The sequence below is a fragment of the Pseudophryne corroboree genome, chromosome 11, assembly GCF_028390025.1.
Source record: "Pseudophryne corroboree isolate aPseCor3 chromosome 11, aPseCor3.hap2, whole genome shotgun sequence".
NCBI lineage: Eukaryota > Metazoa > Chordata > Amphibia > Anura > Myobatrachidae > Pseudophryne > Pseudophryne corroboree.
The window spans coordinates 308,538,134-308,565,600 of record NC_086454.1 but is presented as its reverse complement, the minus strand read 5'-3'; the positions used below and the strand labels follow the sequence as shown (position 1 = coordinate 308,565,600).

At 47.9% G+C, this 27,467-nt stretch overlaps 1 protein-coding gene and 1 non-coding gene across 4 annotated transcripts in view; both read left to right on the top strand.

Moving 5' to 3' along the window:
* N4BP1 (NEDD4 binding protein 1) overlaps positions 1 to 27,174 on the top strand; it is a 50,363-nt gene extending 23,189 nt beyond the window's left edge. For 2 of the 3 annotated variants that reach the window (XM_063945585.1, XM_063945584.1), the window contains 3 exons: positions 14,600 to 14,707; positions 16,752 to 16,859; positions 25,218 to 27,174. In XM_063945585.1, coding sequence (XP_063801655.1) covers positions 14,600 to 14,707; positions 16,752 to 16,859; positions 25,218 to 25,554 — 553 coding nt within the window. In that variant the 3' untranslated portion in view covers positions 25,555 to 27,174. Of the gene's footprint in view, positions 1 to 14,599; positions 14,708 to 16,751; positions 16,860 to 23,804; positions 23,943 to 25,217 lie in introns of those variants that run through there. The other variant, XM_063945586.1, reaches the window with a different exon arrangement.
* LOC134971045 (U5 spliceosomal RNA) lies at positions 4,512 to 4,627 on the top strand. Its single transcript, XR_010190199.1, has one exon. It is a non-coding gene; the product is annotated as a U5 spliceosomal RNA (small nuclear RNA).
* Positions 27,175 to 27,467: the final 293 nt, after the last annotated feature.

Below are 27,467 nucleotides of genomic sequence, written 5' to 3'. Positions count from 1 at the left end.
CTGCAACAGACAGCCACTTCCCAGGAACAAAAGCCCTCCCCCGCTTCTGCCAAGTCCTCAGCATGACGCTGGGGCCTTACAAGCGGACTCAGGCACGGTGGGGGCCCGTCTCAAGAATTTCAGCGCGCAGTGGGCTCACTCGCAAGTGGACCCCTGGATCCTGCAAGTAGTATCTCAGCGGTACAAATTGGAGTTCGAGACGTCTCCCCCTCGCCGATTCCTGAAGTCTGCTTTACCAACGTCTCCCTCCGACAGGGAGGCAGTATTGGAGGCAGTTCACAAGCTGTATTCCCAGCAGGTGATAATCAAGGTACCCCTCCTGCAACAAGGGAAGGGGTATTATTCCACGCTGTTTGTGGTACCGAAGCCGGACGGCTCGGTGAGACCAATTTTAAATCTGAAGTCTTTGAACACTTACATACAGAGGTTCAAATTCAAGATGGAGTCACTCAGGGCAGTGATCGCGAACCTGGAAGAGGGGGACTATATGGTGTCTCTGGACATCAAAGATGCCTACCTTCATGTCCCCATTTACCCTTCTCATCAAGGGTACCTCAGTTTTGTGGTACAAAACTGTCACTATCAGTTTCAGACGCTGCCGTTTGGATTATCCACGGCACCTCGGGTCTTTACCAAGGTAATGGCCGAAATGATGATTCTTCTTCGAAGAAAAGGCGTTTTACTTATCCCTTACTTGGACGATCTCCTGATAAGAGCAAGATCCAGAGAACAGTTAGTAGTCGGAGTAGCCCTATCTCAAGTAGTGCTACGGCAGCACGGCTGGATTCTAAATATCCCAAAATCGCAGCTGATTCCGACAACACGTCTTCTGTTCCTAGGGATGATTCTGGACACAGTCCAGAAAAAGGTGTTCCTTCCGGAGGAGAAAGCCAGGGAGTTATCCGAACTGGTCAGAAACCTCCTGAAACCAGGGCAAGTCTCAGTGCATCAATGCACAAGAGTCTTGGGAAAGATGGTAGCTTCCTACGAAGCGATTCCATTCGGCAGATTCCACGCAAGAACGTTCCAGTGGGATCTGCTGGACAAATGGTCCGGATCGCATCTTCAGATGCATCAACGGATAACCCTGTCCCCAAGGACAAGGGTGTCTCTTCTGTGGTGGTTGCAGAGTGCTCATCTTCTAGAGGGCCGCAGATTCGGCATTCAGGACTGGGTCCTGGTGACCACGGATGCCAGCCTGAGAGGTTGGGGAGCAGTCGCACAAGGAAAAAATTTCCAGGGCTTGTGGTCAAGCCTGGAGACATCACTTCACATAAATATCCTGGAGCTAAGGGCCATCTACAATGCTCTAAGCCTAGCACGACCTCTGCTTCAAGGTCAGCCGGTGCTGATTCAGTCAGACAACATCACGGCAATCGCCCACGTAAACAGACAGGGCGGCACAAGAAGCAGGAGGGCAATGGCAGAAGTTGCAAGGATTCTTCGCTGGGCGGAAAATCATGTGATAGCACTGTCAGCAGTGTTCATTCCGGGAGTGGACAACTGGGAAGCAGACTTCCTCAGCAGGCACGACCTCCACCCGGGAGAGTGGGGACTTCACCCAGAAGTCTTCCACATGATTGTGAACCGTTGGGAAAAACCAAAGGTGGACATGATGGCGTCACGCCTCAACAAAAAACTAGACAGGTATTGCGCCAGGTCACGGGACCCTCAGGCAATAGCTGTGGACGCGCTGGTAACACCGTGGGTGTACCAGTCAGTGTAGGTGTTCCCTCCTCTGCCTCTCATACCCAAGGTACTGAGAATCATAAGAAGGAGAGGAGTAAGGACTATACTCGTGGCTCCGGATTGGCCAAGAAGGACTTGGTACCCGGAACTTCAAGAGATGCTCACGGAGGACCCGTGGCCTCTACCTCTACGAAGGGACCTGCTCCAGCAGGGACCCTGTCTGTTCCAAGACTTACCGCGGCTGCGTTTGACGGCATGGCGGTTGAACGCCGGATCCTGAAGGAAAAAGGCATTCCGGATGAAGTCATCCCTACCCTGATCAAAGCCAGGAAGGATGTAACCGTGCAGCATTATCACCGTATTTGGCGTAAATATGTTGCGTGGTGCGAGGCCAGGAAGGCCCCTACAGAGGAATTTCAACTGGGTCGTTTCCTGCATTTCCTGCAAACAGGACTGTCTATGGGCCTAAAATTAGGGTCCATTAAGGTTCAAATTTCGGCCCTGTCGATCTTCTTCCAAAAAGAACTGGCTTCAGTTCCTGAAGTTCAGACGTTTGTCAAAGGGGTGCTGCATATACAGCCTCCTTTTGTGCCTCCAGTGGCACCTTGGGATCTCAATGTGGTTTTGGGGTTCCTAAAATCACATTGGTTTGAACCACTCACCACTGTGGACTTAAAATATCTCACATGGAAAGTGGTAATGCTATTGGCCCTGGCTTCAGCCAGGCGCGTGTCAGAATTGGCGGCTTTATCCTATAAAAGCCCTTACCTAATTTTTCATACGGATAGGGCAGAATTGAGGACTCGTCCTCAGTTTCTCCCTAAGGTGGTTTCAGCGTTTCACCTGAATCAGCCTATTGTGGTACCTGCGGCTACTAGGGACTTGGAGGATTCCAAGTTGCTGGACGTAGTCAGGGCCCTGAAAATATACGTTTCCAGGACGGCTGGAGTCAGAAAATCTGACTCGCTGTTTATCCTGTATGCACCCAACAAGCTGGGTGCTCCTGCTTCTAAGCAGACTATTGCTCGTTGGATTTGTAGTACAATTCAGCTTGCACATTCTGTGGCAGGCTTGCCACAGCCAAAATCTGTAAAAGCCCATTCCACACGGAAAGTGGGCTCATCTTGGGCGGCCGCCCGAGGGGTCTCGGCTTTACAACTTTGCCGAGCAGCTACTTGGTCAGGGGCAAACACGTTTGCTAAATTCTACAAATTTGATACCCTGGCTGAGGAGGACCTGGAGTTCTCTCATTCGGTGCTGCAGAGTCATCCGCACTCTCCCGCCCGTTTGGGAGCTTTGGTATAATCCCCATGGTCCTTACGGAGTTCCCAGCATCCACTAGGACGTCAGAGAAAATAAGAATTTACTTACCGATAATTCTATTTCTCATAGTCCGTAGTGGATGCTGGGCGCCCATCCCAAGTGCGGATTGTCTGCAATACTTGTACATAGTTATTGTTAACTAAATCGGGTTATTGTTGTAGTGAGCCATCTTTTCTAGAGGCTCCTCTGTTTATCATACTGTAAACTGGGTTCAGATCACAAGTTATACACACCGTATACCGATTGGTGTGGCTGGTATGAGTCTTACCCGGGATTCAAAATCCTTCCTTATTGTGTACGCTCGTCCGGGCACAGTATCCTGAGGCTTGGAGGAGGGTCATAGGGGGAGGAGCCAGTGCACACCAGGTAGTACTAAAGCTTTCTATTTGTGCCCAGTCTCCTGTGGAGCCGCTATTCCCCATGGTCCTTACGGAGTTCCCAGCATCCACTACGGACTATGAGAAATAGAATTATCGGTAAGTAAATTCTTATTTTTTGATTTTACAGACAATACCTTCCCCACTTACTAAGAAGTGTGGGTCCGGGATTGTACTGCCTCCAGCCGCTGCTGACACGTGGGCGCTTGTAGGAAAAGCACGGCCGTGTCAGCCAGGCAGCATGCGGTCCCTTCCCCACTTACAGAGAAGTGAGGGTCCGGGATTGAGCGGCCATCTCCTCCACATGTACACGCTGGGTGGAGGAGATTTCAGAGAAGTCATATTTTTTTTTTTCTAACAGGCGCTTTCAGCGCTGCTGCCGCAAGACGAAGGAGGAGGCTACATGCGGTTAGATTCCACAGCTTCCGCAAGGTTAGTGCACTCCCCCAGTACTGCACGCTCCCAGACACACAGCAGGTGCTGGGAGCGTGGTCTTCCGCCGCTGGCCGCCCGCTCCATGCTCCCGCTGGCCGCCGCTACGGACACCACGATGGCCGCCCACTCCATGCTGGCCGCCGCTACATACAGTCAGGCCGCACGTTGTGCTCAGCGGTCGCGCACTGATCACAGTGCGCTCCCTCTGCCCGCTATTCAGCCCAGCCGCAGACAGAAAGGCTGCCGCCGCTGGGCTTCTGCATCCGTCCCCTGCTGCTCTCCGGCTCCCTTCCGCTAGCTATGTCAGTGGGAAAGGGGAGAGCACTATGGCTGCACATGGTGAATTCGCGGGACACAGGGGGGGGGTGATTATTCCCGATGTGTTGTGGTGGCTTAGTGGTTAAAGCACCTGTCTCGTAAGCAGGAGAGTATCTCATATGCACAGGTCCCGATTGCATGCATATGTTATGGATAATATGCATATGTTGTAGTATCTAATATATGCATGGTGATTTATTACAGATGTATAGATGGCATGTAGATGTTGTAGTATGTCATATATACGTAGGAAGTATGTTACATATGTATATCTTGCATATATAGGCGGTAATATGTAATGTATACCTGATCTGTTGTGACTAACATTACTGTAAGTTGGAAATTGATTTGTATTGTTTATTTTTTCTTATGCTCTGGTTTCCCTTCAGAACGAACAAATCTTTCGCCTTTTACTAAAGATTTCCGTGGAGAGGAGCAAAACTGAGTTTCATCTCAATTTTTGCATGCCCCATCTGATTGAAGTAACAAAACAAAAATAAAAATAAAATAACATATGGTGAAAGCACATGGCACTATGCACATGGCTGGACACCATTTTAACTCAATTTCCTGTTTCTTTATCCAGGACATGTTTCTGCGGTCCTACAACACTTCCCCACTAGAGAAGCAGGGGTGGTGTTAGGAATGTTTTGTCACAAGAAGGTATGCAGCAATTATAGTTTATGTACACGTTACTTAAGATATCTAAGGGAATCCACGTGCACAGTGGGAAAACCAGTCCGCATCGGACATCTATACTAATCCTGTTTGGGCGGCTACATTTAACTGTTTATAGCAAAGTCACATACTCTTCTGGAGGGTCATGTGTTCTCTGTGGGAGCGCTGCGGGGTGTGTGTGCGCTGTGTGAATGGCTGATGATAAATATAAATAAATAGTACCCATCAGAGGGCGCATGCTAACATCGGCTGTGTGGTACAAAACGATTCAATGCCAGACGCAAGGTTCTGAGTTTTAATGCCACCAAGGAACCTATTTCAAATGCAAGCGTTTCTATAAGAGAACGCAGCGAGCGCCTGTGCGGGCGTGTGTGTGTGTCCATTGTTCTAATTCTATTATTAAGCCATTCACTATACCGGAGTCTATGAAAGCATTTCTGGGTGTCAAATCTCTCCAGGTCCCACCTACAACTACACTTAATGACTAGTCAGAGTGGACATTCAAGCTATGTTAAAGGCAATGTCTATGCTGTAGTTGGTGTTTGGGTTACCGACGTTATAGTCGCATAAATAACCTAGTTAATAGCCAGTTCTGGCCTCAGAACAATTTCGGCGGCTTGTTACTCACATTGGCATATCGCCTGAGGATTTACGCATGTCTGCTATAGATGTCAGCCATGTTAGTTCTCTTAGTTCACCATCAATCTTTCTGGTTGACAGACGCTTTGCGTGGCCTTACGCGAAAATGTGTGATTTACTCTTAAATTAGGAAGTTAAAGTTTTCACGCTCCAGCGTGAGAGTCTATTTACAGTTCTTACAAGGAAAACTGCACCAGGGTTCAAATCTTTTAAACCTCAGTCTTTTCCAGTAGGTCCTACAACACACGACATGACTACACGTGGTCGAGAAGGTGGTTTAATTGCCTAGTTTCTTCTTTTGGGCGAGCATTTCTTCTGATGTCTCATTCGACATTATTACTCAAATCCACAGATCTGCGGTAACATAATTAGTGTCAATCACACATAGAGTTCCATTGTCTACCACCTTTGCGGTGGTTTGTCAAGGTTAGATCCAAAACTAGCCAACCTGTGTCAGAGGACACAAAGGGCAGCTCTATAGACCGCTATTCAGTCTCTCCTAGATTCAAGGTTATTTCAATTTGGTTTGTAGTACCGCAGCTGGCCGACTGTTATATTCCATATTAAACCGAAAGAGGCTCAATCAGTGGAATTCATGCGATCAGTGATTGCAGGTTTACAACCACTGAAATCATATTCTCCCTAAAAACTCAAGGATGCGTTCTTACGCGTTCAAAATTTTGCAACTACATCTGGCATACTGTACTTAAACGTTGGCAGTCCACTATTCAAGCTCTCCTGTTTGGTTTCTCATCAGCGCCTCGGGTTGTCACAAGGCTGATGTCTGTGATAAGTTATTCTCAGATCCTGGGTGGTGATAATGGTTCTGTGCTTAGATAACCTTCTACATCACAGCTCCAGTTCGACAAAGACTCCTAAATACATTACTAACGTACAATGTACTGGTTCAGCACGGTGGGATTGTCAACTTCAAGAAATCACATCCAAATTCGTCTCGACGACTTCAATTCCTAGGAATGATTCTCGATACGGTAGATCAAGGAAATTATCTACCAGAACAGAAAGTACAGAGTATTGGTCATCTGGTACCATGCACAGTCTTGGTACTTTTGTGCATTCGTCTGTTAGGCACAATGGTGACTGCTTTCGAAGCGCTTCAGTTCGGAAGTTTTCACTCACGTCCTTTTCAACTGGATGTGCTCGCACAGTGGTCGGGCTCGCATCTGCAGACTCACCACAGGGTGAGGTTGTCGCCACGGGTCAGAGTATCTCTACTCTGGTGGCTCAAGGTACACAATCTAACCGCAGGAAAACGATCCGGCGCCTGGAATTGGATAATTCTAACGACGGACGCGAGTCTCGGAGGTTGGGGAGCTGTAGTTCAAAATTGTCAGCTCCAGGGTCTCTGGGCGGATCATGAAAGATTGCTGTCTATAAATGTCCTGGAACTCCGGGCAATTTACAATGCGCTACGGCAAGCAGTGCACATGCTTCGGTCTCAGACTGTCTAGGTGTAGTCAGTCAACGCGACGGCGGTCGCGTACATCAACAAACAAGGAGGAACGAGAAGCCGCATGGCAATGCGGGAAGTAGCTCGAATCCTCAATTGGGCCGAGCATCACTAAGTGATATTGTCGGCAGTGTTCATTCCGGGAGTGGACAACTGGGAGGCGGATTATCTCAGCCGTCGGGATTTTCATCCGGGAGAATGGGCATTAAATTCAGAAGTGTTTCACATGCTGGTCCAGAGGGGGGGTTACCCTCACGTGGACCTGATGGCATCTCGCCACAATCACCAAACGCCCCAGTATGTGTCCAGAACGCGAGATCTAACGGCAGGGGCGGCGGATGCTCTCAGAATCTCGTGGCCGTACAGCCTCGTGTATCTTTCTCTGACGTCCTAAGTGGATGCTGGGGACTCCGTCAGGACCATGGGGATTAGCGGCTCCGCAGGAGACAGGGCACAAAATTAAAGCTTTAGGATCAGGTGGTGTGTACTGGCTCCTCCCCCTATGACCCCCCCTCCAAGCCTCAGTTAGGTTTTTGTGCCCGTCCGAGCAGGGTGCAATCTAGGTGGCTCTCTTAAGGAGCTGCTTAGAAAAAGTTTTTAGGTTTCTTATTTTCAGTGAGTCCTGCTGGCAACAGGCTCACTGCATCGAGGGACTTAGGGGAGAGAAGTTCAACTCACCTGCGTGCAGGATGGATTGGCTTCTTAGGCTACTGGACACCATTAGCTCCAGAGGGAGTCTGAACACAGGTCTCACCCTGGGGTTCGTCCCGGAGCCGCGCCGCCGACCCCCCTTGCAGATGCTGAAGATTGAAGGTCCAGAAACCGGCGGCAGAAGGCTTTTCAGTCTTCATGAAGGTAGCGCACAGCACTGCAGCTGTGCGCCATTGTTGTCACACACTTCACACCAACGGTCACGGAGGGTGCAGGGCGTTGCTGGGGGCGCCCTGGGCAGCAATGTATAATACCTTATTCTGGCTAAAAATACATCACATATAGCCCCTGGAGGCTATATGGATGTATTTAACCCCTGCCAGGTCTCAGAAAAACGGGAGAAGAAGCCCGCCGAAAAGGGGGCGGGGCCTATTCTCCTCAGCACACAGCGCCATTTTCCCTCACAGAAAGGCTGGTGGGAAGGCTCCCAGGCTCTCCCCTGCACTGCACTACAGAAACAGGGTTAAAACAGAGAGGGGGGGCACTTATTTGGCGATATGTATATATATATATTAAAATGCTATAAGGGAAAAACACTTATATAAAGGTTGTCCCTGTATAATATAGCGTTTTTGGTGTGTGCTGGCAAACTCTCCCTCTGTCTCCCCAAAGGGCTAGTGGGGTCCTGTCCTCTATCAGAGCATTCCCTGTGTGTGTGCTGTGTGTCGGTACTTGTGTGTCGACATGTATGAGGACGATGTTGGTGAGGAGGCGGAGCAATTGCCGGTAATGGTGATGTCACTCTCTAGGGAGTCGACACCGGAATGGATGGCTTATTTAAGGAATTACGTGATAATGTCAACACGCTGCAAGGTCGGTTGACGACATGAGACGGCCGGCAAACCAATTAGTACCTGTCCAGGCATCTAAAACACCGTCAGGGGCGTTAAAACGTCCTTTTACCTCAGTCGGTCGACACGGACACGGACTCCAGTGTCGACGGTGAAGAAACAAACGTATTTTCCTTTAGGGCCACACGTTACTTGTTAAGGGCAATGAAGGAGATGTTACATATTTCTGATACTACAAGTACCACAAAAAAGGGTATTATGTGGAGTGTGAAAAAACTACATGTGGTTTTTCCTGAATCAGATAAATTAAATGAAGTGTGTGATGATGCGTGGGTTTCCCCCGATAGAAAATTATTGGCGGTATACCCTTTCCCGCCAGAAGTTATGGCGCGTTGGGAAACGCACCTTAGGGTGGATAAGGCGCTCACACGCTTATAAAAACAAGTGGCGTTACCGTCTCCAGATACGGACGCCCTCAAGGAGCCAACTGATAGGAGGTTGGAAAATATCCTAAAAAGTATATACACACATACTGGTGTTATACTGCGACCAGCGATCGCCTCAGCCTGGATGGGCAGCGCTGGGGTGGCTTGGTCGGATTCCCTGACTGGAAATATTGATACCCTTGACAGGGACAGTATTTTATTGACTATAGAGCATTTAAAAGATGCATTTCTATATATGCGAAACTCTGGCATCAAGAGTAAGTGCGATGTCCATATCTGCCAGACGATGTTTATGGACACGACCGTGGTCAGGTGATGCAGATTCCAAACGGCACATGGAAGTATTGCCGTATAAAGGGGAGGAGTTATTTGGGGTCGGTCCATTGGACCTGGTGGCCACGGCAACAGCTAGAAAATCCACCTTTTTTACCCCAAGTCACATCTCAGCAGAAAAAGACAGTCTTTTCAGCCTCAGTCCTTTCGTCCCCATAATATCTGCCCAGGGATAGAGGTAAGGGAAGAAGACTGCAGCAGGCAGCCCATTCCCAGGAACAGAAGCCTTCCACCGCTTCTGCCAAGTCCTCAGCAAGACGCTGGGGCCGTACAAACAGGTGCGGTGGGGGGTCGTCTCAAGAGTTTCAGCACGCAGTGGGCTCACTCACAAGTGGACCCCTGGATCCTACAAGTAGTATCCCAGGGGTACAGATTGGAGATTCGAGACGTCTCCCCCTCGCAGGTTCCTGAAGTTTGCTTTACCAACGTCTACCTCCGACAGGGAGGCAGTATTGGAAACAATTCACAAGCTGTATTCCCAGCAGGTGATAATCAAAGTACCCCTCCTACAACAAGTAAAGGGGTATTATTCCACACTATATTGTGGTACTGAAGCCAGACGGCTCGGTGAGACCTATTCTAAATGGAGTCACTCAGAGCAGTGATAGCGAACCAGGAAGAAGGGGACTATATGGTGTCCCTGGACATCAAGGATGCTTACCTCCATGTCCAAATTTGCCCTTCTCACAAAGGGTACCTCAGGTTCGTGGTACAAAACTGTCACTATCAGTTTCAGACGCTGCCGTTTGGATTGTCCACGGCACCCCGGGTCTTTACCAAGGTAATGGCCGAAATTATGATTCTTCTTCAAAGAAAAGGCGTCTTAATTATCCCTTACTTGGACGATCTCCTGATAGGGGCAAGGTCCAGAGAACAGTTGGAGGTCTGAGTAGCACTATCTCAAGTAGTTCTACGACAGCACGGGTGGATTCTAAATATTCCAAAATCGCAGCTGTCTCCGACGACACGTCTGCTGTCCCTAGGGATGATTCTGGACACAGTCCAGAAAAAGGTGTTTCTCCCGGAGGAGAAAGCCAGGGAGTTATCCGAGCTAGTCAGGAACCTCCAAAAACCAGGAAAAGTGTCAGTGCATCATTGCACAAGGGTCCTGGGAAAAATGGTGGCTTCTTACGAAGCGATTCCATTCGGCAGATTTCACGCAAGAACTTTTCAGTGGGATCCGCTGGACAAATGGTCCGGATCGCATCTTCAGATGCATCAGCGGATAACCCTGTCTCCAAGGACAAGGGTGTCTCTTCTGTGGTGGCTGCAGAGTGCTCATCTACTAAAGTGCCACAGTTATGCATTCAGGACTGGGTCCTGGTGACCACGGATTCCAGCTTGAAAGGCTGGGGAGCAGTCACACAGGGAAAAAATTTCCAGGGAGTGTGATCAAGTCTGGGGACTTCTCTCCGCATAAATATACTGGAGCTAAGAGCAATTTACAATGCTCTAAGCTTAGCAAGACCTCTGCTTCAAGGTCAGCCGGTATTGATCCAGTGGGACAACATCACGGCAGTCGCCCACGTAAACAGACAGGGCGGCACAAGAAGCAGGAGGACAATGGCAGAAACTGCAAGGATTCTTCGCTGGGCGGAAAATCATGTGATAGCACTGTCAGCAGTTTTCATTCCGGGAGTGGACAACTGGGAAGCAGACTTCCTCAGCACGACCTCCACCCGGGAGAGTGGGGACTTCATCGAGAAGTTTTTTCCACATGATTGTGCACCGTTGGGAAAGACCAAAGGTGGACATGATGGCGTCCCGCCTGAACAAAAAACTGGACAGGTATTGCGCCAGGTCAGGAGACCCTCAGGAAATAGCTGTGGACGTTCTGGTAACACCATGGGTGTACCAGTCGGTGTATGTGTTCCCTCCTCTGCTTCTCATACCAAAGGTAATGAGAATTATAAGACGTAGAGGAGTAAGAACTATACTCGTGGCTCCGGATGGGCCAAGAAGGACTTGGTACCCGGAACTTCATGAGATGCTCACAGAGGACTCAGGGCCTCTGCCGATAAGAAGTGACTTGCTTCAGCAAGTACCATGTCTGTTCCAAGACTTACCGCGGGTGCGTTTGACGGCATGGCGGTTGAACGCCGGATCCTAAGGAAAAAAAGGCATTCCGGAAGAGGTCATTCCTACCCTGGTCAAAGCCAGGAAGGAGGTGACCGCACAACATTATCACCACATGTGGTGAAAATATGTTGCGTGGTGTGAGGCCAGGAAGGCCCCACGAAGAAATTTCAACTCGGTCGATTCCTGCATTTCCTGCAAACAGGAGTGTCTATGGGCCTCAAATTGGGGTCCATTAAGGTTAAAATTTCGGCCCTGTCGATTTTCTTCCAGAAAGAATTGGCTTCAGTTCCTGAAGTCCAGAAATTTGACAAGGGAGTACTGCATATACAACCCCCTTTTGTGCCTCCAGTGGCACTGTGGGATCTCAACGTAGTCCTGGGATTCCTCAAATCACGTTGGTTTAAACCGCTCAAATCTGTGGATTTGAAATATCTCACATGGAAAGTGACCATGATGTTGGCCCTGGCCTCGGCCAGGCGAGTGTCAGAATTGGCGGCTTTGTCTCACAAAAGCCCATATCTGATTGTCCTTTCGGACAGGGCAGAGCTGCGGACTCGTCCCCAGTTTCTCCCTAAGGTGGTGTCAGCGTTTCATCTGAACCAGCTTATTGTGGTACCTGCGGCTACTAGAGACTTGGAGGACTCCAAGTTGCTAGATGTTGTCAGGGCCCTGAAAATATAGAATTCCAGGACGGCTGGAGTCAGGAAAACTGACTTGCTGTTATCCTGTATGCACCCAAAAAACTGGGTGCTCTTGCTTCTAAGCAGACGATTGCTAGTTGAATGTGTAGTACAATTCAGCTTGCACATTCTGTGGCAGGACTGCCACAGCCAAAATATATAAATGCCCATTCCACAAGGAAGGGGGCTCATCTTGGGCGACTGCCCGAGGGGTCTCGGCTTTACAACTTTGCCGAGCTGCTACTTGGTCAGGGGCACACCCTGGCTGAGGAGGACCTGGAGTTCTCTCACTCGGTGCTGCAGAGTCATCCGCACTCTCCCGCCCGTTTGGGAGCTTTGGTATAATCCCCATGGTCCTGACGGAGTCCCCAGCATCCACTTAGGACGTCAGAGAAAATAAGATTTTACTTACCGATAAATCTATTTCTCGTAGTCCGTAGTGGATGCTGGGCGCCCATCCCAAGTGCGGATTGTCTGCAATACTTGTACATAGTTATTGTTACAAAAAAATCGGGTTGTTATTGTTGTGAGCCGTCTGTTCAGAGGCTCCTACGTTTGTCATACTGTTAACTGGGTTTAGATCACAAGTTATACGGTGTGATTGGTGTGGCTGGTATGAGTCTTACCCGGGATTCAATATCCTTCCTTATTGTGTACGCTCGTCCGGGCACAGTATCCTAACTGAGGCTTGGAGGGGGGTCATAGGGGGAGGAGCCAGTACACACCACCTGATCCTAAAGCTTTAGTTTTGTGCCCTGTCTCCTGCGGAGCCGCTAATCCCCATGGTCCTGACGGAGTCCCCAGCATCCACTACGGACTACGAGAAATAGATTTATCGGTAAGTAAAATCTTATTATTTCCACCGTTCCGCTCCTCCCTCGGTTGCTAAAACGGATCACAAGAGAGGCCGCCACAGTCATACTAGTAGCGCCTCATTGGTCTCGGAGAGCTTGGTTCTCGGATCTCCGGACTACTCGCAGACGATCCTTGCCGCTCCTACTACGTCCGGACCTGTTACAACAGGGTCCGTTCCTTTACCCCGATTTAGCGCGGCGGCGTTTGACGGGGTGGCTGTTGAGCCGCCCTCTTAAGAAGGGACGGCATTCCAGAATCGGTTATACCAACCATGTTACGTGCTAGGAAGCCAGTTACGGCAGCTCATTATTACAGAATTTGGCGTGCCTATATAGGTTGGTGTGAAGCTCGGAAGTTTCAGACATCCTCTTTCAAGTTATTCTGTCTTTTGTTATTTCTACAGACGGGGTTAGATGGAGGACTGCGTTTATGTACACTAAAGGTGCAGGTATCTGCTTTGTCAATTTACTTTCAAAGACGTTTGGGCTCTATTGCCGTCTGTACACACTTTTCTGCAAGGCGTCCTCAGAGTACAGCCTCCATTCATTCCACCTACAGCGCCATGAACTTGATTCTGGTTTTAGATTTCTTACAGTCTTCATATTTTGAACCCTTTCAACAAGTGGATATTAAGTTTCTCACTGGGGAAACTATTTTTCTTCTAGCCTTAGCTTCGGCAGGGCGTGTTTCAGATTTGGGTGCCTTGTCATGCAAGCCACCGTATTTGGTGTTTCATGATGACGGAGCGGAACTTCGGACGAATCCCGCTTTCTTGCCAATGGTAGTGTCATCTTTTTCACATCAGTCAACCAATAGTAGTTCCTGTGTTAACAGGAAAGTCTGGAACTTTGGATGTGGTACGCGCATTACGCGTTTATGTATCCCGAACGTCTACAGTTCGTAAGACGGACACGTTGTTGGTTCTCTATAATACAGCCAATATGGGTTGGCCAGCTTCTAAGCAGACCTTATTCAGATGGATTAAACTGACCATACGTCAGGCTTACCTTCATGCTAGGTTACAGCCGCCTACATTAGTAACAGCTCATTCCACACGTTCTGGGGGAACTTCATGGGCAGCTGGTCGTGGGGCTTCTACGACGCAGCTTTTCCGTGCGGCTACATGGTCAGCAGTGCACACGTTTGTGCGCTGTTACATGTTTGATACGTTTGCGGCATCAGCTTCTAGCTTTGGTCGCCTAGTGTTACAGGTGCCAAACAGCTCTCCCGCCCACGGGGGGAGCTTTGGTACGACCCAAGAGTACTCCAGTGACCCCTAGTGGATGATAAAGAAAATAGGATTTTGGTACTTACCAGGTAAATCCTTTTCTTTGAATCCATAGGGGGTACTGGACGCCCACCCAGAGCAGTTTTACCTGGTTTGTGGTAAGTTCAGAGGATCTTATGGTAACACATTCTCACCGACTGGTTCAAAGTTTCAAGTTCTATCGGTTATGGTGTCAACTGTTTAGTTGTCCGTAACGTTATGTGTCAACTTTTTGTCCGTTTATTTTATAATGTTATATGTAATTCTCCATTGTTCACTTCTCTGTCGCTCCTATTCGGCTCAGTAAAAAAACAGAGGATCCTGGGAGTATGGAGGAAGGAAGAGGAGGTATGCTTATTTAAATGTGTCTTCCCTGCTACGCACCGTCCATATCCCAAGAGTACTCCAGTGCCCCCTATGGATTCAAAGAAAAGGATTTACCTGGTAAGTACCAAAATCCTATTTTTATTATAATAATCCTATTTTTTTCTCATCCACCCCCTGCAGATTCCTCTTGCACTTGGCAGAGAAGACGGGAGGAATAATCGTCACGAATGACAATCTGCGGGAGTTTGTCGTTGAATCACCAGTGTGGCTGCTAATCATTAAGGAAAGGTCAGTATAGTCTTTCAGTTACTCAGTCACCCAGCGTTATCGGATGGGTGGGAAGAAGCAATGTTATATCTCTGATATGAAAGCGCACAGAATGCCATCTGTAAATGTTTCCATTCAGTGGAATGAATCAAAATGTAACTGCAATTTGCTTCATTTCAGTAAAAGGGAATTCCTCCTTTTGAAATATTGGGTAATTATTCTGTTGTGTGTTATTCCGCCTGTAGGTGGAGCTGTTGATGTTGCCTATTGACCGTTAAGTACATAGTGACTTCTGCAGATGATCTTGGATACTGCAGCTCAACTTGAGCAAAATAAAGTTTTTTGCGATGGGCTAGTGTAGTTGTGCTCCCACTATAGGGGGGTATCCAATTATCCACAATGAAACATCAGGAGCAAAATCTGGGGGGGGGGGTTGTGATTTTTCCTGATGTTTCACTGATTTTTTTTTTTTTTTTTTTTACGGAATATCAAATTAGATCACCCGTGAAGAAATACTTTTTTGGGCGAAAACACAAGGTTCAGTGAAACGTATGTTTTTAGCGCTGCAGCCCCGAAAAGATGGCGCCTTTCAGGGAATTTGCTTTGTCTGCCTGAGGCAGGTGAAGCAACATCCCTGATAAGCAGTGGCGATCCCTCCTGTCAGTGTCTTGCGGACGCTGCAGCAGCCAGGGATTGCAGAAAGGGCGCCCGGAAGCCGGCACTCAGCCACTGGTCCACATCCTCCCCTATTCCCCCCACCCCGGGTGCCCCGGCCAGGCGGGGATCATGTGACCGGGGGGGAGGGGAGGGGGGGCGCGCCTGGAGCATGGAAGCAGATATGGGAGCAAGATTGCGCAGATACAGGTGACACAAGTCCTGATACGGGTGTCCGTTTTCTTTATAGAGTGACTCCAGTTAGTGCACCGTGTCCCCTCTGTGTTTCGGGCAGGTTAACATTCCTAATCCTAGTCCACGTGGATCGTTACGTATGAAAACAAATGTGAAAAACGCATGTCAACCTTTTTTCATGTCAACCTAGTGGCCATGTCGACCTAATGCATGTCGACCAGTAGTGGTCTCCTCACCGAGGTCATGGGTTTAATTCCCATTATGGCCCTGACTTTGGAGTTTATATATTCTCCCTGACTTGTGTGGGTTTCCACCGGGTGCTCTGGTTTCCTCCCACAATCCAAAAATATACTGGAAGGTTATATGGCTCCAACACAATGAACCCTAGTGTGTGTGCATGTGGTAGGGAATATAGGGGTATATTCAATTGCAGTCTAAAGCTGCCGTTTGTCGGAGAGACTGTAGTTTTCGACTTTTTTAGGTCAGAAGGAAACCTTTTCAGTACACCCAAAAATTATCCGACAAGTCGGGAATTCCGACTTATCGGAAAGCACGTGGATCGGCAGCATAGCCACCAATCCGTGCGCTTCTGTCAGTAGCGGGGCCAAATCAGACTGGTTTTGGGCCACCTTTCTGACCATCTCAACTTTAAAAAAAAAAAAAAAGTCTGAGATGAGGGAGCCGAGGAGGAGGAGACTGGGGAGAGCCGCGGCTACAGAAGCGCTAGTAGGAGGATCGGGCACCGCCGCTCACGGCAGTGTCCACCCGGCTCCAGCAAGCAAGGTCCTGCTTGCTGGAGTCAGGTGGACGCTGCTGTGAGGTCTGGCGGCGGTGCCCCATCCTCAGGCTACACTGCTGTAGCCGCTGCTCTCCCCACTGCTCTCCCCCCGTCTCCCCACTGCTCTCACCCGTCTCGGCTCCCTCATCTCAATTCAACTTTTTTTAAAGTCTGATTGAGATGGTCATTGAATAGCCCTTGTTGGATCCATTCCGACAAATGCATGTTGGAATGGATCAGACTTCAATTGAATATACCACATAGATGGAGTGTAAGCTCCACTGGGGCAGGGACTGATGTGAATGGTCAAATATTCTCTGTAAAGCGCAGCGGTGTAGGTGTGCGCTATATAAATAACTGGTAATGAATAATTAATGTTGGAATAATTAGGTTTTGTATTACATTAGGTTAAGCAATGTTTTGTATTTTATGTTGCAGGCTATTACAGTTCACTTTTGCTGGTGACATTTTCATGATCCCAGATGACCCATTGGGAAGACACGGCCCAAAGCTGGACGATTTCCTCTGCCAGCAACCCATGAACAGGTAACACCCCAGGATTGGATGTACCACAGAGTCCTCAGATATCATTTCTCTCCGTTATGAGAGACGGTTTACTTTCGCCATAGGGGATAAGAGTCTCCCTCTTGTACCACTTTCAGACATACAGCCCAGGAATTTCCCTGCTCAGACCCAGGTTTTTCGCCTCATCCATCGCGCACATGTATGACACACTCAAACATTCGCACACCCCTTCTAAAGCTGGCTGCTCCTCCTGGCAGCACCCTCCCGGCAGCCCCGAACAGCCTATCAGAGGCTTCTAAGAGCGATCCAGGAGTAACATACCGTGTCGCACCATTCACACTTAACCTGGTTGTTTCGTCTCGGGGGGGAAAAACCCTGGTCAACAGCAGGGGCGCTGACCGACCCCAGGCTGGTACCTTTCAGACCTACAGAAATCCCAGGTTGATGAGTACTCACGCACAAAAACCTGGGATTTTTAATTTAAGTCTGAAAGGGGTATTAGTGGAGCATGTGATTTAGAAGATGCAGAGACCCTAGCTGCTCTAGGATGTGTGTGTCTGGTGACGGCTGGATTTATTAAGGCCATAGGGTGCGGAAGTTTTCCCTGGGGATTTATACATTTATACACTATCATTACAGTACGGATGGTATAATGATTAGCATTACTGCCTCACAGCACTGAGGTCATGGGTTCAATTCCAACCATGGCCCAAACTGTGTGGAGTTTGTATATTCTACCCGTACTTGCGTGGGTTTCCTTCGGGTACTCCGGTTTCCTCCCACAATCCAAAAATATACTGTTTAGGTTAATTAGCTCCCAATGAAAAATTAACCCTAATGTGTGTGTGTGTGTGTGTGTGTGTGTGTGTGTGTGTGTACATGTGGTAGGGAATATAGATTGTAAGCTCCCCTGGGGCAGGGACTGATGTGAATGGCCAAATATTCTCTGTAAAGCGCTGCGGAATATGTGTGCGCTATATAAATAACTGGTAATAAATAATAATAATAATCTCCAGAGACATAGTGTAAGTGCTAGCCGCCTTCCCAGTACCTCTGCCTCCTCCCGTCCAGGTGTCTTTACTGGCACATTACTGTATCACTGAGCACGTGACTGAATATAGAGCTGGTTCACATACATGTATGTTTCTCTAACGTCCTAAGTGGATGCTGGGACTCCGTAAGGACCATGGGGAATAGCGGCTCCGCAGGAGACAGGGCACAAAATAAAAGCTTGAGATATCAGGTGGTGTGCACTGGCTCCTCCCCCTATGACCCTCCTCCAAGCCAGTTAGATTTTTGTGCCCGGCCGAGAAGGGTGCAAACTAGGTAGCTCTCCAGAGCTGCTTAGAATAAAAGTTTAGTTAGGTTTTTTTTATTTTCAGTGAGTCCTGCTGGCAACAGGCTCACTGCATCGTGGGACTAAGGGGAGAAGAAGCGAACTCACCTGAGTGCAGAGTGGATTGGGCTTCTTAGGCTACTGGACGTTAGCTCCAGAGGGACGATCACAGGTTCAGCCTGGATGGGTCACCGGAGCCGCGCCGCCGTCCCCCTTACAGAGCCAGAAGAGACGAAGGTCCGGTGAAAGCGGCGGCAGAAGACATTCTGTCTTCAAGACTAAGGTAGCGCACAGCACCGCAGCTGTGCGCCATTGCTCTCAGCACACTTCACACTCCGGTCACTGAGGGTGCAGGGCGCTGGGGGGGAGCGCCCTGAGACGCAATATAACACACATATACCTTAGCTGGCAAAAGGAATACATCACATATAGCTCCAGGGCTATATGGATGTATTTTTTCCCCTGCCATTTTACACAAAAAAGCGGGAGTTAAGGACGTCGTGAAGGGGCGGGGCCTATCTCCTCAGCACACTGGCGCCATTATTCCCTCACAGCTCCGCTGGAAGGACGGCTCCCTGATTCTCCCCTGCAGTACTGCATCTGATTCAGGGTAAAAAAGAGAAGGGGGGGCATTTTGGCAGCAAATAACTAGATTAACAGCAGCTATAAGGGATTAACACTTATATAAGGTTATCCCTGTATATATATATATAGCGCTGGGTGTGTGCTGGCAGACTCTCCCTCTGTCTCTCCAAAGGGCTAAGTAGGGTCCTGTCCTCTATCAGAGCATTCCCGGTGTGTGTGCTGTGTCGGTACGCGTGTGTCGACATGTATGAGGAGGAAAATGAGGTGGAGGCGGAGCAGTTGCCTGTGTTAGTGATGTCACCCCCTAGGGAGTCGACACCTGACTGGATGATTGTGTTTAAGCAATTAAGTGATAATGTCAGCAATTTACAAAAAACTGTTGACGACATGAGAAAGCCGGCAAATCAATTAGTGCCTGTTCAGGCGTCTAAGACACCCTCAGGGGCCCTAAAACGGCCGCTACCTCAGTGGGTCGACACGGATCCAGATACAGATACTGAATCTAGTGTCGACGGTGACGAGACAAACGTAATGTCCAGTAGGGCCACACGTTACATGATCACGGCAATGAAAGAGGCATTGAACCTTTCTGACACTACAAATACCTCAAAGGCGGGTATTATGTGGGGTGTGAAAAAACTGCCAATAGTTTTTCCTGAGTCTGAGGAAATAAATGAGGTGTGTGATAAAGCGTGGGTTTCCCCCGATAAAAAACAGCTAATTTCTAATAAGTTATTAGCACTATACCCTTTCCCGCCAGAGGTTAGGGCACGGTGGGAAACACCCCCTAGGGTAGATAAGGCGCTCACACGTTTATCTAAACAAGTAGCGTTACCGTCCCCTGATACGGCCACCCTCAAAGAACCAGCTGATAGGAGGCTGGAAAATATCCTGAAAAGTATATACACACATACTGGTGTTATACTGCGACCAGCAATCGCATCAGCCTGGATGTGCAGTGCTGGAGTCGCATGGGCGGATTCCCTGACTGAGAATATTGATACCCTGGATAGGGACAATATTCTGTTAACTATAGAACATTTAAAGGATGCATTGCTATATATGCGTGATGCGCAGAGGGATATTTGTACCCTGGCATCAAGAGTAAGCGCAATGTCCATCTCTGCCAGAAGAGCATTATGGACCAGACAGTGGTCAGGGGACGCAGATTCCAAACGGCACATGGAAGTATTGCCGTATAAGGGGGAGGAGTTATTTGGGGCTGGTCTAACAGACCTGGTGGCCACGGCAACGGCTGGAAAATCCACCTTTTTACCCCAGGTTACTTCACATCAACAGAAAAAGACACAGTCTTTTCAAACTCAGTCCTTTCGTTCCCATAAGTACAAGCGAGCAAAAGGTCACTCTTTTCTGCCCAAGGGCAGAGGAAGAGGAAAAAGGCAGCACCATGCAGCCGCTTCCCAGGAGCAGAAGCCCTCCCCTGCTTCTGCCAAGTCTTCAGCATGACGCTGGGGCTTTACAAGCAGACTCAGACACGGTGGGGGCCCGTCTCAAGAATTTCAACGCGCAGTGGGCTCACTCGCAAGTGGATCCCTGGATTCTACAGGTAGTATCACAGGGGTACAAACTGGAATTCGAGGCGTTTCCTCCTCATCGGTTCCTGAAGTCTGCTTTACCAAAGTCTCCCTCCGACAGGGAGGCAGTTCTGGAAGCCATTCACAAGCTGTACTCCCAGCAGGTGATAATCAAGGTACCCCTCTTACAACAGGGGAAGGGGTATTATTCCACACTATTTGTGGTACCGAAGCCGGACGGCTCGGTGAGACCAATATTAAATCTAAAATCTTTGAACACTTACATAAAAAGGTTCAAATTCAAGATGGAGTCACTCAGAGCGGTGATAGCGAACCTGGAAGAGGGGGACTATATGGTGTCGCTGGACATCAAGGATGCTTATCTCCACGTCCCAATATATCCTTCTCACCAAGGGTACCTCAGGTTTGTAGTACAAAACTGTCATTATCAGTTTCAGACGCAGCCGTTTGGATTGTCCACGGCGCCTCGGGTCTTTACCAAGGTAATGGCCGAAATGATGATTCTTCTACGAAGAAAAGGCATCTTAATTATCCCTTACTTGGACGATCTCCTGATAAGGGCAAGAACCAAGGAACAGTTAGAAGTCGGAGTGGCACTATCTCAGGTAGTGCTAAGTCAGCACGGATGGATTCTAAATATTCCAAAATCGCAGCTGATTCCAACGACACGTCTACTGTTCTTAGGAATGATTCTGGACACAGTCCAGAAGAAGGTGTTTCTCCCGGAGGAGAAGGCCAGGGAGTTATCCGAGCTAGTCAGGAACCTCCTAAAACCAGGACAGGTCTCAGTGCATCAGTGCACAAGGGTCCTGGGAAAAATGGTGGCTTCTTACGAAGCGATTCCATTCGGAAGATTCCATGCAAGAACTTTTCAGTGGGATCTACTGGGAAAATGGTCCGGATCGCATCTTCAGATGCATCAACGGATAACCCTGTCGCCAAGGACAAGGGTGTCTCTCCTGTGGTGGCTTCAGAAGGCTCATCTACTAGAGGGCCGCAGATTTGGCATTCAGGATTGGATCCTGGTAACCACGGATGCCAGCCTGAGAGGCTGGGGAGCAGTCACACAGGGAAGGAATTTCCAGGGCTTGTGGTCAAGCATGGAAACATCTCTTCATATAAACATTCTAGAACTAAGGGCCATTTACAATGCCTTAATTCAAGCAAAACCTCTGCTTCAGGGTCAGGCGGTGTTGATCCAGTCGGACAACATCACGTCAGTCGCCCACATAAACAGACAGGGCGGCACGAGAAGCAGGAGGGCAATGGCAGAAACTGCAAGGATTCTTCGCTGGGCGGAAAATCATGTGATAGCACTGTCAGCAGTGTTCATTCCGGGAGTGGACAACTGGGAAGCAGACTTCCTCAGCAGACACGACCTTCACCCGGGAGAGTGGGGACTTCACCCAGAAGTCTTCCACCAAATTGTAAACCGTTGGGAAAGACCAAAGGTGGACATGATGGCGTCACGTCTAAACAAAAAACTGGACAGATATTGCGCCAGGTCAAGGGACCCTCAGGCAATAGCAGTGGACGCTCTGGTAACGCCGTGGGTGTACCAGTCAGTGTATGTATTCCCTCCTCTGCCCCTCATACCGAAAGTATTGAGAATCATAAGAAGGAGAGGAGTAAGAACTATACTCGTGGTTCCGGATTGGCCAAGAAGGTCTTGGTACCCGGAACTTCAAGAGATGCTCACGGACGAACCGTGGCCTCTACCTCTAAGACAGGACCTGCTACTGCAGGGGCCTTGTCTGTTCCAAGACTTACCGCGGCTGCGTTTGACGGCATGGCGGTTGAACGCCGGATCCTGAAGGACAAGGGCATTCCAGAAGAAGTCATCCCTACTCTGGTAAAAGCCAGAAAGGAAGTAACCGCAAAACATTATCACCGCATTTGGCGTAAATATGTTGCGTGGTGTGAGGCCAAGAAGGCCCCTACACAGGAATTTCAACTGGGTCGTTTCTTGCATTTCCTGCAAACAGGACTGTCTATGGGCCTAAAATTAGGGTCCATTAAGGTTCAAATTTCGGCCCTATCGATATTCTTCCAGAAAGAACTGGCTTCAGTACCTGAAGTTCAGACATTTGTGAAAGGGGTGCTGCACATACAGCCTCCTTTTGTGCCTCCAGTGGCACCTTGGGATCTCAATGTTGTGTTGAGATTTCTAAAATCACACTGGTTTGAACCATTGTCTACGGTAGATTTAAAATATCTCACGTGGAAGGTGTCGATGCTGTTGGCCTTGGCTTCAGCTAGGCGTGTGTCAGAATTGGCGGCTTTATCATGTAAAAGCCCTTACCTAAATTTTCATTCTGACAGGGCGGAATTGAGGACTCGTCCTCAATTTCTACCTAAGGTGGTTTCTGCATTTCACATGAACCAACCTATTGTGGTACCTGCGGCTACTAGGGACTTAGAGGACTCTAAGTTGCTGGACGTTGTCAGGGCCTTGAAAATATATGTTTCCAGGACGGCTGGAGTCAGGAAAACTGACTCGCTGTTTATCCTGTATGCACCCAACAAGCTGGGTGCTCCTGCTTCAAAGCAGACGATTGCTCGTTGGATTTGTAGTACAATTCAGCTTGCACATTCCGTGGCAGGATTGCCACAGCCAAAATCAGTAAAAGCCCATTCCACAAGGAAAGTGGGCTCATCTTGGGCGGCTGCCCGAGGGGTCTCGGCTTTACAACTTTGCCGAGCAGCTACTTGGTCAGGGGCAAACACGTTTGCCAAATTCTACAAATTTGATACCCTGGCTGAGGAGGACCTGGAGTTCTCTCATTCGGTGCTGCAGAGTCATCCGCACTCTCCCGCCCGTTTGGGAGCTTTGGTATAATCCCCATGGTCCTTACGGAGTCCCAGCATCCACTTAGGACGTTAGAGAAAATAAGATTTTACTTACCGATAAATCTATTTCTCGTAGTCCGTAGTGGATGCTGGGCGCCCATCCCTAGTGCGGATTGTCTGCAATACTTGTATATAGTTATTGTTACAAAAAAATTCGGGTTATTATTGTTGAGCCATCTTTTCAGAGGCTCCTTTAAATTTATCATACTGTTAACTGGGTTCAGATCACGAGTTGTACGGTGTGATTGGTGTGGCTGGTATGAGTCTTACCCGGGATTCAATATCCTTCCTTATTATGTACGCTCGTCCGGGCACAGTATCCTAACTGGCTTGGAGGAGGGTCATAGGGGGAGGAGCCAGTGCACACCACCTGATATCTCAAGCTTTTATTTTGTGCCCTGTCTCCTGCGGAGCCGCTATTCCCCATGGTCCTTACGGAGTCCCAGCATCCACTACGGACTACGAGAAATAGATTTATCGGTAAGTAAAATCTTATTTACATGCATAGACAAAGGCGGCGCAGAGGTGCCAAGAATTGCCTCGCTCAGACATTGGGAGGAGCAGAGAGGATTTGAAGGTCACTGACCTACATTATAATTGTTTTACATTAATTGTTCAACCAGTGACTTCATCTTTCAGAGAGAGGATGATGCTGAGGCGGATGATGATGAGACCCTATAATTACTGATCACTGCAGCAAGACCGGCAGACCTTCCCAACCTAAACCACAAAATCTTCTCTTCTCTTAAATAATAAAACAAATAAAATACTTTGCAACTAGTTCTGGTCATTTATAAAGCTTTTTTTTTTTTTTTTTTTTTCTTGCTAGTTTTCTTAGTGGTTTCTTCAGTTCCTTGTTATCTACTAGATGTGGTGAAATCCTTTGTGTTACAGCGAATTCATGAACTAGGGAGGGAGGGGGGGGGGGGGGGGGGGGCGGCGGCGTGTGGAACCATGCTTCCGCGGCAGTGTCGAATAAGACTGCAACTTACTTACTGGTTGAGGTTGGTCATTGAAAGGAAGATGTATTGAGCATGGAGAAGTGATAAAAATCAGCTCCTAACTGTCAATTTTCAAACCCACCCTGTAACATGGCAGTTCACAGCTGATTGGCTGGTACGTTATCACCTTCCACTTTATAACTGCTCCAGGCTTAATACATCTGCCCCTGAGTTGGGGGGGTACCTGGTCCCTGCATGGTGACAGCTGGGCACCTGATCTTTCGGGGATGGAGTGACCAAGCACAACTGTTCCCAATCTGCAGACGGGGCTTCCATCACTTGCAGTAGGTCTTCCCTGTTGTCTCATTACACATACTAGCCAGCTTAGAGCTGCTGCGTTCTTTCCCCAGTTCCAAACTTTATCTCACATACAGGGGTTGATTTATCAACGTGTTTTTTATCTTGCGCAATAACTTTTAAAACTCGTTGCATGTGATAAAACTCAATGATAAATCGGCTCCACAGTGCAGAAAATCACATCTGAGACCGGTCAAAACGGAAAAGGATGATAAAACCCAATACTAAATCTTACATGGGCAGTTATTTGTCCTCCTATAATGTGGTACCTGGGAGCCACAGTTACGTCCTGTAGGAAAGGATGGGTGGCTACGGAGTTGACAGAACGGTCCGCGTGCGCCGAAGCTGCTGGTTAGTTGTTAGAAGATGTTATGGGCTCATTGCATCCAAAGCTGCTAGAAAATAACCATGAACTATATGATGTCACAGACACTATAAGAGGGACACACCGTCTGAGTGGTGGGAGAAGAGGAGCTCCTAAATGGAAACATGAGACTATAGATGGGACAAGGCTTAGGAAATGTCATTTTAGGTGAACTATGCAGGTACCAAAGAGTTCTCTTTTTTTTAATTCAGATTAAGTGAACACTTTGAAGTAGCAATGACATAATTAAAATATATTCACATTCTTTAAAATGTGTATTTATCTGAAATCATACTGTATAAAATCACATGCAGCTTGTCTGTTCTTGTTCTGGTCATATATATAAATATATTATGTGCACTGGATAACTTTTTTTTTTTCTCCCCTCAGAACTGCTCCCCTCACCCCCAAACCAGCAGACAGCGGAGTGTTTTTCCCAAGCCATGATGCCTCTCTTCCAAAGATGGTGGCGGCCAACGTCAATCACCTTCCCCCTAGAGTTTTCCCACCCAAAGAGACAAAACCCAGCTTCAGTTTGGCTGTGCAGAACATGGTCCACCCCCAGGTCATTACGACGCCGCCGCAAAGGAGCTACCATGAGACACTATCGCTCAAAGACTCCTTATTGAAGATTTTCCCTGAACAAAGGGAGAAGATCAACCAGATCTTGTCCGCACATCCCTATATGAGGGACCTCAATGCGTTGTCTGCAATGGTCCTTGACTGACAGCGGTTACTGCCCTGTGATCTTATTTCATATCCTGGATCTTTGAACAGTTCTGATCTGACACCAGCGCTACACTACTGTTTTATTAAAATTTTATTTTTCTTGTGTGTCCTTCCTGTCGCCGGTCTAAAGTGGATCTGTCACTTCACACAGTGGAGGTGGCCATATTGGATACTGAACCAGTATTCGGTGGCTTATTCCTGTGATGTCACTGGCTCCTTGTGGATTGATTGGCTGCATTCTGAAGAAGATTGGTTCTGCCACCACACGAAGGCTGCCTACACTGTGTGGCAAGGGTGGGTCCATTTTGAGTGCAAATGTTTGTGCATAAATGTGGTCTGGGAGGGGAACCCTTTTGCTTATAAGCAGCCAGTGCTAAATCCATGTCTCGTGATGTAAGAAGTCCCCTTTATCCTGGGCTAATTTGACTTTACCTTGAATGGTTTGTTTTTTTGTTCTAAAATTGGCGAAATAATTTTTTATTTTATTTTTGTTTTAGCTCAGGGCTGGCCAAACCGGTCCTCGAGATCTACCAACAGTACATGTTTTACAGGCCTCCTGGAGACCTGTAGAACAGTCCGTTAGGAATGAATGCAGCACATCTTAATTGGTAATGACTACACCTGTGCACTAGCCAGGTGGTCTGGAAAATGTGAACTGTTGGTAGATCTCGAGGACCGGTTTGGCCAGCTCTGTTTTAGCTGTTTCTGGGGGATTTTTTAGGCATTGTGCACAGGTGTTTTTGAGTCATGATTTTGTGAAAAAGAAACAAGTGTTGGTGGACACCATCACATCTATAATTTAGATATAAAAAAAAAAAAAATACAAATTAACAATCCAAAGTAGTCCCATCAAAATGCGACTCAAGGGATTTGCTATATAAAGCTAAATATATCCTATGGATTATCTTTTATTTAAGAAAAAAAAAAAATCATTTATTTTTTTACAGTTTCTGTTTATTCCCCTACAAATACACTGAAGTGTGCCTGAAATTAAGGTTCATGTTGGGGGACCGTATTATCAGAACCTCTAAAAAGGAACCTTAATGTTGTTACCCGTACCAACCAATCAGGTTCTTGCTGTCATTTCTGTAGTAAAGTGTAGGAAATGATAAAGGTTACCTGATTGGCTGCTACAGGCCACAGCTCTTCTTTTCCTTTTTATAAGTTATAGCAAATGTAACTTCAGCCCAGACCATTATTAACGCTTCATCAATATACATTTTACGTAATAAAAGTACTTTTCTCACAAGTGCAGAATAAATTGAGGAAAATAATGTTGAAGTTTAGAACATATGAGGCTCATTATTTATTCAACAGTCAAAGCGTTTCGTTGCTCCATCCTGAGAGTTCCGTAACGCCAGCGCTTGAGGATCTTGTTTACATATAGGTCAATATGAGACCTTCTACACTACTAGTTTATTACTGACCTTCCCACAACCTGGCTGTGCGAGGGGTAATGTGGTGCCAATAGTGTTCATCAGTACATGTCTGTACTGTGCTGTTTTCATATATTTTACTGGGCTGAAGATTTAGAACATTGTTCAGTTTTAAGTTATGTAATGTTATGAGCGGGTAAATAAGAAAAGGTATTTTCAATAAACCGTGTGTGTTAGAAAAACTCTTCTCTATTAGTTTTAGTGGTGTTACCTGCCATTTACTACTTTTGCATCACAACAGGCTCTGGACGCCTTTTGCTCTCCAGTACTTATGGAACTACACGTCCTAGTACCCTGCCATGGGCCGTCTCCACAGTTTACTGTCAGGATACACTGGGGCATCACCTGTGTTACCTTCCTAAGGTGTGCAGGGGCCCCACCAGCTCTCAGAAGCCAGTACTAAATGGTCATTTGCCACTTACGTGATATATGGGGGAAAGTGTTCGATGAGGGTTCAGAATGTGTTTATGCCTGT